At 56.9% G+C, this 14,500-nt stretch overlaps 1 protein-coding gene across 7 annotated transcripts in view; it reads right to left on the bottom strand.

The window, feature by feature from the left end:
• Positions 1 to 1,542: 1,542 nt before the first annotated feature.
• Positions 1,543 to 14,500, bottom strand: part of CEP164 (centrosomal protein 164) — a 30,190-nt gene continuing 17,232 nt past the window's right edge. For 6 of the 7 annotated variants that reach the window (XM_030290898.4, XM_030290897.4, XM_072918270.1 and 3 more), the window contains 20 exons: positions 13,629 to 13,847; positions 12,412 to 12,546; positions 12,027 to 12,243; positions 11,374 to 11,451; positions 11,004 to 11,135; positions 10,645 to 10,767; positions 10,383 to 10,526; positions 10,139 to 10,222; positions 9,767 to 9,835; positions 9,343 to 9,521; positions 8,744 to 8,870; positions 8,282 to 8,346; positions 7,938 to 8,145; positions 6,763 to 6,870; positions 6,061 to 6,175; positions 5,253 to 5,597; positions 4,835 to 4,901; positions 4,456 to 4,572; positions 3,532 to 3,634; positions 1,543 to 2,260 (listed from right to left, as the gene is read on the bottom strand). In XM_030290898.4, the coding sequence (XP_030146758.4) occupies positions 3,535 to 3,634; positions 4,456 to 4,572; positions 4,835 to 4,901; positions 5,253 to 5,597; positions 6,061 to 6,175; positions 6,763 to 6,870; positions 7,938 to 8,145; positions 8,282 to 8,346; positions 8,744 to 8,870; positions 9,343 to 9,521; positions 9,767 to 9,835; positions 10,139 to 10,222; positions 10,383 to 10,526; positions 10,645 to 10,767; positions 11,004 to 11,135; positions 11,374 to 11,451; positions 12,027 to 12,243; positions 12,412 to 12,546; positions 13,629 to 13,847 (2,632 nt within the window). In that variant the 3' untranslated portion in view covers positions 1,543 to 2,260; positions 3,532 to 3,534. Of the gene's footprint in view, positions 2,261 to 3,531; positions 3,635 to 4,403; positions 4,573 to 4,834; positions 4,902 to 5,252; positions 5,598 to 6,060; positions 6,176 to 6,762; positions 6,871 to 7,937; positions 8,146 to 8,281; positions 8,347 to 8,743; positions 8,871 to 9,342; positions 9,522 to 9,766; positions 9,836 to 10,138; positions 10,223 to 10,382; positions 10,527 to 10,644; positions 10,768 to 11,003; positions 11,136 to 11,373; positions 11,452 to 12,026; positions 12,244 to 12,411; positions 12,547 to 13,628; positions 13,848 to 14,500 lie in introns of all 7 variants that reach the window. The other variant, XM_072918268.1, reaches the window with a different exon arrangement.

Genomic DNA, 14,500 nt, shown 5'->3' on the forward strand with positions numbered 1-14,500 from the left:
CCAGCAGCCCTCACCTCGCTGCCCTGGCAGTGCCAGCAGCCTCACCTTGCTGCCCTGGCAGTGCCAGCAGCCTCACCTCGCTGCCCTGGCAGTGCCAGCAGCCTCACCTCGCTGTCCCGGCTGGTGCGGCGGCTCTGGGACACGCACTGGATCTGCCAGGGCAGGGGCTGGTACACCAGGTAAGGCAGGGGCTCCTCACGGAACAGGTTGGTCCCCAGCTGCACACGGGGAAGGTTTTTCAGCAGGGAAGAGGACAGGAGAGGAAGAGGAACAGAAAGAGCTGCTCAGCCACAACCATCACCAGCGATCACAGCCCTCCCCGGGGTGACAGCAGCCCCGAGAGCTCCCAGCCCTCCTGCCCGAGCCCTTCCCAGCAGGGCAAGCAGGAGCTGCTGCCTCCTCTCCCACCCCAGGCAGGTGAGAGCAGCAGAGGCTCCCTCTGGGCACACTCACCTGTCTGACCACCCTCACCACGAAGAACAGCGCTGTCATCAGGGTGCCCAGCATGGCCACTCTGGGGCTCCCTTGGCCCTGGAGCTCTGGGAGCAGCACCGGGACCTCCACCAGGCAGGACTGAGCTGTGCCTCCTCGGGCAGGCAGAGGCCAAGCCCCCTAATGAGCTTACAGCCCCTGCTCAGCTCGCTCAAGTAATCAGGCCCTGCCCTTTTGCTCTTCTAATCGCAGAGTTTCTCCAACAGACACGGCGCTGGCACTCCAGGAAAGGCAAATCCTCTGCTCCACGCACACAGGCACGGTGGGAAGCAGGGGCAGACAGCCCAGCCCAGCCTGGGGTCACCCCTGCTCCTGGGGACCCACCTCAGCAGGCTCACAGCACACTCCAGCTGGGATTTGGGATGCCTCACAACAGCAGCAGGGTGGCTCTGTTGTGTTCTGCCACCAGCTCTCCTCCAGCAGCTCTCCTCCAGCCTTCCAGAGGGCAAAGACACACCAGTGCAGCTCAGGCACTGCAGCAACTGGGGCAAAAAAGCCTGGTGGTGGTTTGTTTTCTTTGTAAGGACGAAACTCTCAGCCTCCACTTGTGCACCAGCAGCTGATGCACACCCTGTGCCTCGCCAGCCCCTCCAGCTCCCACAGGCTGCTGGTAGGAGATGGCAGCATGAGAAGAACACGTCACCAACCCTCCCTAAGGCCTGGGAGGGTTACTCAGCGATCCCAGCAGCACCCAGCACACTGCTGGGCAATTCCTGGCTGCTCCCAAAGCCACGGGAAACCAGCAGCCACAGCCAGCGTGCAGTGAGACATCTTTAACAGATCCCAGGCTGCCAGAGCGACGCCTCCTTCTCCTGCTGTAGTTTTGGTTTTCAGCTTTCTTCTTTCTGCCTCTGCATTTGCTACCCTGTCCAGATACTTAAAAGAATAATGGTAACAAAGCCACAGCCTGCTTAAGTGGTCTTGGGAGCTGCCAGAAATGACCTTGGCAAGAGAAAACATGAGAGAGCCCAGAGACAAGGGGAGATGCGAGAGGTAAGTACAGCTGGATACCCAGCTACAACAAAACAGAGTGACAACCACCACCATCACACAAAACAGGCTCATGTTGATTTAATTTATACAAAACCAGATACAGCTGCTAGCCTGTGTTTTAACAGGAAAAAGGAGCACGTTTCAAACCAAGTTATTGTTAAAAAAAACCTGGCATTTCCCTGCACCATTAATGCATGCTTCTCCCAAAACACAGAATGGACTCAGTGATATGGCTTTGGCCACAGCAACCACAACTGTGGGGTCCCTTCTGAAACCCATGACTGTAAGGACTGCCATGTGTCCTCTGAGTATCCAGGAAACTAAAAGCAAAATCCCTGCAGGAAGGGGTTTGTGCAATCCAGCAGCAGATGGGATACCCGTGTTCAGATCCCTCCTCTCCTAGGAAGGCATAAGGCTATTGAGTAATTACAAAAATTCTAGAAAAACAGCAAGGAAAAATAAAATACATTCATTCTTCAGAGTTTTAAAATGATGTTCATCAAAAATAGATTTCTATTTGCATGTAAACATCCCCGTGCCAGGCTCACGGTGTGTGCCAGCACACTGCACCCAGGGAGCAGAGACGGGGGGCTCCCCCCTCTGCCCACCCCCACCCAGCCCAGGGGCTCTCACAGCACGGGGGGTGTGGGGAGCAGCTTCACAGCCTCCCCCCAGCAGCTGTCTCAGGAGAACGGCTTTGAAGAGGGTTTCTCACAGATGGGCTCCCTTGAAGTGCAGCGTCCTTGTCAGCCAGAACGGGCGAGTGGCTCGGCGGCTTTTTAAAGCATAAAATATTTAGAGTTAGCTCGGAGGAAATACTGACAAAGACAACCAAACAGCACATTCCCATGAAAGCCTGGCTCCTCCCCGCTGGGCAGGGTGAAACCCCTCCCAATCCCAAGCATCCCAGCGGGCTGGGATACCCTCTGCACAGGCTGGGATACCCTCTGCACAGGCTGGGATACCCTCTGGACTGGCTGGGATGCCCTCTGCACTGGCTGGGATGCCCTCTGGACAGGCTGGGATGCCCTCTGGACTGGCTGGGATGCCCTCTGGATGTGCTGGGATGCCCTCTGGACCTGGCCTTTCCAGAGGAACCTCACATCACTTGGTGAGCGATGCCATGAGGCACTGCTGAGGTCCAGGAGCTGCTCATCCCAACTCCTCAGCACTCTCCAGCCCTCCCACAGCCCTGCTCTCCTGGGACCCTGCAGAGCTGCTCCGGATGCACTCCAGGATTTATGGCAGGGGCTCCCAGCCCGTGCATGGAAAGAGGTCCCAGCTGCTGGACCGGGCTCTGGATCCCTCTCCCCAGGGCGTGGAGGACAGGGTGGGGCTGTGTCCCCCACAGGAGCCCCTCAGCCGTGCCTGCACAGACCCTCCCCACGTCCTGCCACCAGCGCTGCCATCACAGGGCAGAGCTGCAGCAGCTGCTTTGCTGCACAGCTCTGGCCAGCCTGGCCCGAGAGGAGCGGGGAGGGCTCTTCCAGATCTTGGCTCAGTTCCTATTGCTTCCACCCCAAACAAGCAGAGCATTCCCCAGAGCCAGAACGTGCTGTTCCCTGATTTTACCCCCAGACTCCGCAGCCACTCCGCAGCCACTCCATGCCAGAGGCTGCCTGACACTGCCCACCTGCCTCCCAGCATTTGCTGGGCATCGGGGCAGGCTCATTTCCTGCCACATTTCCTCCAGCAGAGCCTCAGCTGGATCCACATCCTCCCCCTTGACCAGTTACTCAAAGTCCTCTGTGATTCACAGCTCTGCCTTGCCATCGCTGGAATACTAATGAGGGAAATGTTGATTTATTGAAGCCCTGATATGCCACCGCTGGATTAAACAGTCTATAAAGTATATTTGGACACATTACAGGATTAGAAGAACCCGCCTGGGAAGTTCTCTTCCTCCTTCCTCCACTCTCTTGCAAAAATACCCAGTTTCAAGGACGTGCCACACAGACACCGTGGAGGTGCCAGGGTGGGCATCCCCAAAACCCAGCCCATCATGGGGAGACTGCACAGTCCCCCCACCACAGAGAAAAACCCCACCTTTCAGTAGTGGTACACCTTGATCTCTCTGTTTTCATCCAGTCCCAGCTGGAGGAGGCTGGGGCTGCTGCCTGGGGGCTTCTGTGCCAGTGGGGAGAGAGGTCTGGAAGCTGGGTGAAGGAAAAGCCTGGCTGCCAGCAGGAACCAGCACACACAGGACAGGGAGCAGGTACTGAGCCAGCCCAGTGCACACAGGCTGTGCTTAGCCTGCTGCACCCCAGTCAAATGGAATTAGAGGGGATTAGGGAATTCAGAGGCACGCCACGCTCAGGGCAGCACAGAGCCCCTGGGGATTTGCTGCTAATATCAGTGTACACTGAGAGACACCCACAGCCCCAGCACAAGGCTGGTACCACAGCCTGCTCACACCACAGAGAGGTTTTGCTTCCTGGACCCAGCCCTGTGCTACAAGATTCCTCAAAAAAGAGCTGGAGAGAGCTCTGGGGGGAGCCCAGCCCTCCCTGCCCCACCAGGGCCCAGTCCACACATCTCCAGGTGCCCTCAGCTCCTCCCAGGCTGCTCAGCAGGGCCTGCCCATGCCAATGGCTCCATCAGGAGCAGCCCTGCAAAGCCAGACCCCTTCTTGCCCACCCCATCCTCCCCTCTGCACTGTTTGGTCCATATTTTTAAATCCTCACATTCCCTGCTCAAACTGCTCCCCTACAGCTGAGCAGCACCACCAAAGAGCATCACAACCCAGGGAAAGGAAGGGAAACTCCCTCAGTCAAATAGAACTCAGAGAGCAGCACACAGATCACTCCTGCTCCATCTGCTAAACACCTCTGCAGAACCAGGCACTGCAACAGAGGCCAAGGCCTCGAAATCGCTGCTCAGTTCTTCATTTCACACCCCTCCTGCCACCCTCCTCCTACCTTCTGCAGGAAGCAGGAATGCAATTAAAGACCAGACCCAGGTAAAAGATACACTTTGGAATCCTTCTTGAAGCCTTTCAGCCATTTCTTGTTGCTCTCAATCATCCCCTCAATATTCCTTGTCTCTGGCTCACTGAACTTGGAATGCTGGAAGAGCCTGATTTGTTCACTGTGGCAGAGAGAGAGAAAGAGAGTAAGTGGGGAGAAAAAGAGGTCTGGGAAGAAAATATCCCAGAGATGAGAAAGTGATGGGCTGCTGAAGAAAAAAACACCTCCCCTAATACATATATACTAATAGTTCACCTTTTCTCCCTAATAAGTAGTTCATATTAATTATCAAATTGTAATCTACTTGTTATGTGAGCAGTGACCCAATAATCACTGCAGAGAAACAGCAGCACAGTGGAAATCTCAAGGAGGAAGGCCCTTACTCTGCAGGGACATAGCCCAGCTTGCTGTCCAGAGGCACAGGACTCTCACTGAGCGATGGGAACCCACCTGGAAAACAGAATTAAACAGAGACCCCACAAAATCCACAGATCTGGCTGTGTCTGCTCTCCTGCACCACACCATGCCATCCCTACAAGGACACCAGGGAAACAGATGGAGATCCCTGGGTGGCCCAGTGGAGAGGGCTGGCTCCCTTTTTGCTGCTTCCTTGGGTATTAAAGAGCAGGAAGACAGGATCAGCCAGATGCTGCACTGCTGGAGCGAGCTCCTCATCCCTTATCCCCTTAGCACCCTTCCCACCAGCAGCACCAGTGCACCCACCCTCCCCAGCACCAGAAACCTGAACAAAATCAGGAGTTGCAGGCAGCAAAGCAGGTGGAATAAGGCCAGGAGACTCACCTGGGAAATACCTGTGCCATTTCTCTGTCAGCATGCTGTCCACTGACTGCCCCGAGATGGAATAACTAGAGCTGGGCCTGCTGCTCCGGGCCCACTGGTCCAGGGGGGACACCCTGGGGGGGTTCCCCAGGGAGCTGCCCCCCCCCAGGCCTGCCAAGGAGGGATAGGTGGGCAGAGGGATGCCCTCACGGGCTGTGGAGGTGAGCAGAGGGGACTGGTGCTGGCTCAGGGAGTCCAGGAGCCCCAGGACCCCGTTCAGCTCGCTGGAGATGCTCTGCACAGAGTCCCTCAGGTGCTGGATCTTGTCCTGCTGGAGGACAGGCCAGAAATCCATTCTCAGGTCAGCTGAAGGAAGAAAGGGGGAGAAAGGGATCACGGACAAGCCCTGACAAGAGCAAATCCAAATCAATCCAACGCTCCTGCCTGCCTGCCCTTCCTCCCCCAGCACAACTCCAGGCAACCAGAGCCCAAGAGAAAGCACGAGCAGCAGAGAGGGAATGGCAGCAGCTTCTCCTGCCACAATGTGAGGAAGGGGAAGCCCAGACTCCTGCAGAAGAGCAAAACAGATCTGCAGGATCAGGGGGAAATCACAGAGATTTTATAATCCACAGAGATTTAAAAGGCAGGTTCACTCACAGATTCCATCCCTCTTATCTGCCACTACAGGCAGGAGAGAAGTTTTTGCAATCGGGTGTGGTACACAGAGCAGTCCCAGACCTGCCCTGGACACACAGCTGAGACCAGGGACATCAGAGAGGTGAGAGGGAAAGGCAGAACAGGCCCAGAGCCTCACATGCTGGGCACTTACATCTCGACTGGCCCAGATTCACACTGGATGTGCTGCTGGTGTCCTCGGAGGTGCTCAGATCAAACGTCACCACCTTCTTGCACGCTGAACTCTTCAGTGTATCTTCATCTGAGAGCTGGTCAGGAGGAGGAAAACAATGCCAGTAAAAGCTGCTGTATCATCCCTGGAACATAAAAGCTACTGGAAATCTGCCTACAGCTTGTCTACAGAGCTGGACTGCAGTCAGACTCAGGTCAAGTGAAGGCAAACTTGTCTCCAGCCCCTGACAGCAAAGTCTGAGTGTCCAGAGACTGCTGTGGCTCTCAGAGTGCAAGAGGCCACAGCCAGCAGCCACGTGAACCAGCCCTTCCAGCAGGAGCCAGCGTGGTTTGTGCTCTAAATAACCTCACAGCTCTTGCAGGGCCGGGCTCTCTGCACCAGGGGCAAGAGTTTGACCATCAAAGGTCTGCTTCTCTGGCATCTGCTGCTGCCCTGCCTCAGGCCACGCGGTCCAGGCAGAGCCAAAGACTCCAAGGTTGGCCTTGGTCAGGAGAGCAGGCTCCATCCCAGCTCACGTCAGGTGAGCTGCCCTTGTTTTCTCCTGGCTCAATCCATGCAGCTTTTCCAAGCTGCCTTCTGCAGCCACACACTCAGCAGCCTCTGGTGCTCTCGCAGAAAGTGGTTCCAAAATCCAGCTCTGCTGCAAACACCAGGAGAGTTTACCTCCTCCAGCAGCGAGGACTCCAGCTGGCTGAGCTTCTCCTCCTTCTTCTTCAGCAGCACCTGTCCTTTCTGCATGGCCGACTTCATCTTGTCCAACTCCTTTGCCTCCTGCACAGCCATGCCAAGGAGGGAATTTAAACAGGAACGACAGGAAATCCTCCCTGCCAGCAGCTGGGGTGACTGTCATCACCTCATTCTGCCCAGCACAGGAAGTGCTGCTGCAGTGAAATCGCTCCCAAGTCCTCGGGAGTGTGGGAAGGGATGTGCACAGTGAGCACATGGCTCAAGGCAGGGTCAGTCCAAGGAAAAGGAGCTTTCACTTCCAAACCCCTTCCAAGAGGGTCAGCTGGCCCACACCAGGAGGGTCACGAGGGCCACACCAGGAGGGCCATGAGGGCCACACCAGGAGGGTCACTATGCCCACACCAGGAGGGTCACCAGGCCCACACCAGGAGGGTCACCATGCCCACACCAGGAGGGTCACTATGCCCACACCAGGAGGGTCACCAGGCCCACACCAGGAGGGTCACCATGCCCACACCAGGAGGGTCACCAGTGCCACACCAGGAGGGTCACCATGCCCAAACCAGGAGGGTCACCATGCCCACACCAGGAGGGTCACCAGTGCCACACCAGGAGGGCCACAAGGGTCACACCAGGAGGGTCACCATGCCCACACCAGGAGGGTCACCATGCCCACACCAGGAGGGCCATGAGGGCCACACCAGGAGGGTCACCATGCCCACACCAGGAGGGCCATGAGGGCCACACCAGGAGGGTCACCATGCCCACACCAGGAGGGCCATGAGGGCCACGCCAGGAGGGTCACCATGCCCACATCAGGAGGGTCACCAGGCCCATATGAGGAGGGTCACCATGCCCACACCAGGAGGGTCACCAGGCCCACACCAGGAGGGTCACCAGTGTCACACCAGGAGGGCCACCAGGCCCACACCAGGAGGGTCACCAGGAGGGCCACCAGGCCCACACCAGGAGGGTTACAAGGCCCACACCAGGAGGGTCACCAGTGTCACACCAGGAGGGCCACCATGCCCACACCAGGAGGGGCACCATGCCCACACCCAGAGAACCACGGCAGCGCCAGCAGCTGGTGCCAGGGCTGCGGGCAGTCCGTGCCACCCAACAGCCGCGCGCAGGCAGTGCCCAGGACTCACCTCCTCCAGGCTCTGGCGCATGCCCTGCAGGAGCTGGGAGCTGTGGGGGTCCTGCAGGGCCCCCGGGGCGCTGCGCAGGTCCCGGCCCCAGTGCAGCCTGGCAGCCCTGAGCGCCGAGCGCCGCTGGCGCAGGGAGCGGCTCTGGCGCAGCAGGAACTCCTTGGCGCTGCGCAGGGACTGCCCCTCCGCCGAGATGTAGCTCTGCACTCTGCAGGAACAGGCAGGGCTGGCCTGGCTCCCCTGGCACCCCAAAAACGGGGGCTCGGTGCCCGCTGCGCTGACCCCAGCCCAGAGCTGGGCTGGGCAGAGCAGGGCAGGGACTGTCCTGGCGCAGGGACACTCACCGACCGAGCTGCAGGTCGCTCTCCTCGGGGCTCTGCGAGGCTGGGGAAGGCTCTCTGGACGAGTGCTGAGAGGGTGACACCTTGCTAAAACTAAGTGCTTACGGGGCAAACAGAAGCCCAGGGCCCCCTAAGAATCCAGTGAGCAGCAAAAGCTTGGAATGGCATCACCAGGGCACTGCCCAGATCCAAGCACAGCACCAGGGCTGGTCCTGATGTGACTTTGGGAGGTAACAGACGTTTCCACCCCGACACAAGCCCTGCTTTTGATTTGAGTACCCCACACTCCTCTCCCACACACTAATAACAGACAGACACCTGCAAATACTACTGAACACACCAGCAAAGAGAAATCCATCTCCATCTCAAATGGTTTCACACAGAAGGAACAAATGCTGGGATTTTCAAGGGAGTTTCAGCCTCAGATCTCACAAGGCAAACACCTTCACAGGCTGCTTTACTCACAGCTTGAGGAGTTTCTCTCAGGTCTTCAACACAGAGCTCGGCTTTCTTTCTTGGAGATTCCACACTTTCTTCTGCCTCCAGTTCTTTCAGAACCTCCTGCTTGCTCCTGATTGCTTCCTCCAGCTCTCTGCCACAGGAAAAAGCAGCAGCAGAGGCACTTGATTAGCCTGCAGTGGTGTCCAGAGTGAGCTCCAGATTCCAGCAGGGAAAGGGCCACAGGTGGGCAAGACAACACCAGGGCTGGGCAGGGAAACTGCTTCCCACCCTTCCTGAGCAGCTCAGCCCCCTCGGGAAAACCTCTCTGCATTTCAGTGCCCCTCTCACAGCACCTCCTTAACCTCCCAAGGCAGGAGTGGAGGAGACAAACGGACCTGACATGCAGAGGTGAAGGAGCAAATTGAAATTCACCCTGAGTTAATGAAAAACCTGGAACCAGCCCCCAGCAACTCTGTGCCCCCAATGGGCACCTCAGGATTCTGAAGGCACATGGCCCAAAACACAGAGCTCAGAGGTTGGGGAGAGGCCCAGGTTAGGTTAGAGAGGTTTGTCAGGGGCACAGGGCTGATTTTTTGGTATCAGAGGAAATTTCTCTCACACACCCGATGCGTTTCTGCAGCCTCTGGCTCCGGGTCTGCAGCAAGTCCACCTGGGCCTCCAGCTCAGCCTTCTGGTCCTGCAGCTCCTCCAGGGTCTTCCTCAGCTGCCGGGTGGACTCCAGCAGGCTGGAGTGCTCCTTCCTGCTCTCCTCCAGGCGCAGCTGAGAGGCTAGAGCAGCCTCCTAGAAGCAAACCAGAAAATCCCTCATGGTCATTTCCCCAAGAGCAAAACAAGGGGCACACAGCTCAGGGGGTCCCAGAGCTGCACACCCACACAGCAGTCCTGGGAGAACAGGACTGGCTCTTCTCTTTGTGGAGCTCAGAACTAAGCCACCTCCCAGCACTTTGTTTTCCTAAAGCCCCAGCCCCGAGGTGCTGCCCCCAGCCCCAGAGCAGCACAGCCCCTCTGCAGCCCCAGGGTCCGTACGTCTCTTTCGAGCTGCATCCGCCTGTCCTCATCCAGCAGCAGCTGCCTCCTCCTCTGCAGGGACTCCTCCTGTGGCAGGGGACAGTGTCAGAGCCAGGGCACTCTGATGCTGGGCAGCACCTCAGTGTCAAGGCCATTCCAAAACGAGTGGGTTGTCAGGTTTGCTTCGTGACCGCCCCCCAAAGCACTGAGCAAACCCAGAGCTCGGACTTTCCAAGCAAACAGCAGCCCCAGCAATGCTCAGCCCTGGTGACAAAGATTTCCCTGTGAGGGGAGTGGCAGCAGAAGCCCTGGCTGAGCTTTCCTGAGCAGCTCCCCGTGAGGAAGCAGCCAAAGGACCGGCACAGACTGGGGAAGCTCTGTGAGGCTCACCTGGCTCAGGAGCTGCTCCGATCTGGCCTGGATGTTTTTCATGCGGATCTCAAGCTCGTTCTCCGAATCCTGGAGCTTTCTTTCCTGCACGGGGAGTTAAAGAGAATGGCACGAGCTCTTCCCTCAGCAGGAGAACACAAGCTGGGAGGGTGCCCTGCCCCTCGTCGTGCAGGGGGACACGGTGGGGAGCCCCCAGGCCGTCCCTCAGGAGCCCCGAGGGCCAGAGGCAGAGCCTGCTGCTCACCTTCTCGCTGTGCCTCTGCTGCAGGGCTGCCAGCCTCCCCTCCAGCTCTGCCTGCAGCCCCCTCACCTCGGCGTCGTGCAGCTGCCGCAGCCGTGCAGCCTCCCCGCGCAGCCCCTGCAGCAGCTCCGACCTCTGCTTCTGCTCCTGCCGGGCCAGGGGCAGGGAAACACCTCTGTGAGGCACGGGGCAATGCAGCAACGCAGCCAGCAATGCAGCAGGGACACACAGTACCCGCTGCAAGCGCAGCCCCCGGCTGCAGTACCTCCTCCTGGTACTGCTCCTGGATCCTTGCCAGGGCCTCCCGGTGCTCCCCTCTCATCCTCTCCAGTCTCCTCTCGTGCTCCTTCTCCACCTCCCGGCGTTTGTCGCCCATCAGCTCGCTGAGCTGCAGGGGTGGCAGGGAAAGAGGCTTCACTGCAGTGGCCCCCAAAAATCAGCCTCCAACCCCAGCCCCAGCCCAGAGTGGGATCAGGGATTGTGTCCTGGCCAGCACAAATCCTTCACCCCGGTGAGGGGAGATGCTGAGGGATGTCCTGCCCCCTGAGGCAGGGGATGTGGGCACCCAGAGCTCACCCCACATCTGAGAGTGTCAAGAACCTTCAGCACAAAGCCAACACTCACCTCACGCTCGTATTCCTTCACTTTAAGGGCTTTTTCCTGCACTTTCTGATCTGCTCTCTGCAGCTCCTCACGTAGCTGGGCCTCCTGGCTGCTCTGTGCCTCTGCCAGCTGGGCTTGCAGGCTGGAAATGACCTGTCAGGAAAGCCACCCACAGAGACTCGCCAGCCCTTTCACAGGATCCATTCCATGCCCTGGACAGGGCACGGCCTCACCACCCCTGCCCGGAGCACGGCCAAACACTGAGCCAGACCAGAGCCACAGCTAGGGAGGGGAAAGAAAATAATGCCACCCTCCCTGGCCACCTTTGGTGACAGCATGAGGGAAAAAATAAAAAAACCAACAATTTACATTCTAAGGACACCATCCTCACCTCACGGTGCTTCCCCTCTGCTGCAGACTTCAGCTGCTGGAGTTCACTGGCAAACTGTTCTTCCAGCTCCTCTGCTGCCTACAGAAACACGAGCAAAACAGTCTGCTGGGGAACCTCTGGCTGGGGACAAGGTGCATCTGCAATTAAATTCTATCCAAAAGCATCAAAAGGCACAGCAGTGACCCCCCCTCCAAACAGGATCACTGCAAAGAGCTTTTACTCCCTCTGTGCCTTCCCTCCCGGGGATCTCGATGAATCCCAGTCCTGCAGTGCTGGAGGGACTGGAAACTGCCCCACTGAAGGGCTCCCCAGGCCCCTGCAGGACTGGAGCAGCAGCCAAAGAGGAGCTGATAAAGCAGCTCAGTTGAGCTCTGGTCTGATAACAGGGCTCAGTTTAGCTTGGAGACACACAGTGATCCTCATCTTGATGCAGAGTGGCCACTGAAGTAATTGTCAGTTAATCACCATTGTAATAACAACGGGGGGAGCTCTCCTGCCCACCTCCCCGTGCCTCCAACAGGCTGGCACTGCCCTTGCTGCTCCAAGTGACTGTCACCAAAGCACCGCAGGTGTGAGTGAACCCCCACACTTGGCACTGCCCTGCCCCAGGCCAGCAGGAACACTCGAGGAACTGCCTGCAATAAAGATCTCACCTTCTTCTTCTCCCTGTCCAACCTGTCCCTGAGCTGGCTCAGGTACTCTTCCTTCTCCTGTTCCAGCCTGCTCATCTCCTTCTGCTGGGCTTCCTCCGCTGCCAGCTTCATTTCCTCCAAGGCAAGCTGCTGCTTCCTCTGCAGGCTCTCCTCCTCCTCCAGCTGCCGGGATCCCCACTCCTCCCTGAGCTTCTGCAGCGTGGCCTCCTGCTCGGCCCTGGTGGGTTTGGGGCAGAGCACAGGAATGGGGACCCAGCACTGGCCCCTCGGAGCTGCTGCCAGGGAGGCTCAGGAGCTCCCTCGGAGCATCTGCTGGGGATGTGCCCGACCCTTCCCTCCCAAACCAGCCCTGCACATCCCCGGGAATGGCAGCAGCACCTCTCACCTCATCCTCTCCTCCTCTGCCTCCATCTCTGCTGCCATTTGGGCTCGCAGCTTTTCCAGTCTCTTGGCTTTTTCCTCTCTGAGAAGCAACTCTTCCTCTTCCTGCTCAGATTTTGCTAAATCTTCTTCTGGAGCGCTGAGACAGAAAATAAAAAGGAAGAAAATAGGTTCAGGAGGCTTCAATATCTCCCAGTCCCCTCTCCAAGGGGCTCAGCTCAGCTGGGGATCTCACTGTCTGTGCTGACACATTCATTTCCCCAACACCTGCAGGACCTGCTGCTGGCATGGGAGATGCATCAAACATGGGCAGTGTGGGTTTAAAACTTGCTATATCATCACAGTTTACACTTCATTTGGTTTTTTTAAAATTTTTTTTATTGCAGGTAAGTGCAATCCACTCTCATTAAATGGATGCAGGCTCCCAGGCAAGGTACCTGGATGCATTATCTCATCTGGAAGCTCTGTATTTCCATATTATACCTTTTCTACACTTTTTTTTTCCCCTTCAGGTGCCATTTTTGCATCTTCCTTCACACCCAGACTGCATCCCCGTGATGTCTCATGTCAAGATGCTGTTTCTGGCTGCTCAGAACATAAGCACCCAGTCCAGCAAGATAATACAGAAGCCTCAAGAGAAAAACTCCCCCAGGGAAAGGACACAGCTCCCAGTGCTGTCCCACCCCTGCACTGCTCTCAGATCCTGGTTTCCCACAGCCATCCCTGCCCTATTGCTAGAAGCCTTGTCTGGAAGTTCCTGTGTAAGACATCCCCTATCAGAACTCCAGACAGCTCCTCTGGGGCAGCCTCATCTCCTCTAATGCTCCCATTTCCAGCCCTGTTGCCACCATTTAGCCCAGGATCTGAACAGCTGCCAGGTGGGAGAGCTCCAAGCACTGAGCTGGAAACTCCTCCCAGGTTATCCATAACCCACAGCTCTGTGTGAGTGTGGGATCACAGCTCCTGCCACTCTGCCAGGGGGCACAGCCCTTTCCTGAGCTCCACTGGGGCACTGGGCTTGCAGATCCGCACACACAGAACGGTCTGTGCCAAAGCCTGTCCTTCCTCCTCCTCCTCCTCCTCCCTGAGAGCCCTGGTGCTGCTCCTTCCCCCAGCTCTGCACAGCAGCACCATTTCCCACGTGGTGGCCACAGCAGCACGAGTTTGGCCAGCAGCAGTGAAATCCCATCTTGTAGGAGATGGAGTAAAAAAGGAAAGTACCTGAGGGGCTTTTCTTTGTGCTGATGAAGCTTTTCAGCTTCCTCCTCCTCCTCCTCCTTCTGCCTCATCTCCTCCTGGAATTGCTGGGTTTTCTCCTCCTTTGCTTGAAATAAATGTATTTCCTCTTGCTCCAGCTCTGTCTCCACCTCCTTGACTATTTCCTCCAGGGATTCATCCTGAGGCTGGCTCAAGGACTGCTCGATTTCCTTCTCAGGTTGCCTACCAAAGACAAAAAGCTCCTTTGGCAAAATGGTGACAGAAAACAGAGAAACATAAAAGGAACAGCAACATCCTCCAGAGAGCATCAACTCCAAACCAAAAATCTCAGAGCCACCTAGTCCAAAAGCTTCACTGCTGACCTCAGGGGATCCTCTTGGTGACTCCCAGAGAATCTCCAGCTGATAAACTGAGCCCAGCCCCAGCTGCACTCCAGGCCTAAATAACTCCAATTTTGGCCCACCAGAGCTCACCTTGTGAGGTCACAAAAGTCTCACTTGATGGAAAGCCCTGGCCAGGCTGCCAGGCACAGGAGCAGATGCCATCAGTACCTGCTCCCAGCCCAGGGATTGGTGCTTCTCATGGACCAGGTATTTTTCTGCGATTGCAACCTGAACTGTGCTGGGAATTTGCCAGCTGCAGGCAACAGAAAGCCCTCAGCACTCCAAAAATTCAAACCCAATCTGGTTCTAATTAAGTTTTTTTTTTTCAAATTTATAAGGTCTGAGAGAAGCTAAAGGGAAAGGAGGGGAAAATTGAGATTAGTCTAGGAAGAAAGATTTTTGTTCTCTGCTAGTGAAGGCTGGAGCAGGAAGGTGTCACCATGCTGTGAGACTGGCAGTGCAAGGCAGAGGGACTTCTGCCAGGAATCAGGG

Source organism: Taeniopygia guttata, chromosome 24 (assembly GCF_048771995.1).
Source record: "Taeniopygia guttata chromosome 24, bTaeGut7.mat, whole genome shotgun sequence".
Lineage (NCBI taxonomy): Eukaryota > Metazoa > Chordata > Aves > Passeriformes > Estrildidae > Taeniopygia > Taeniopygia guttata.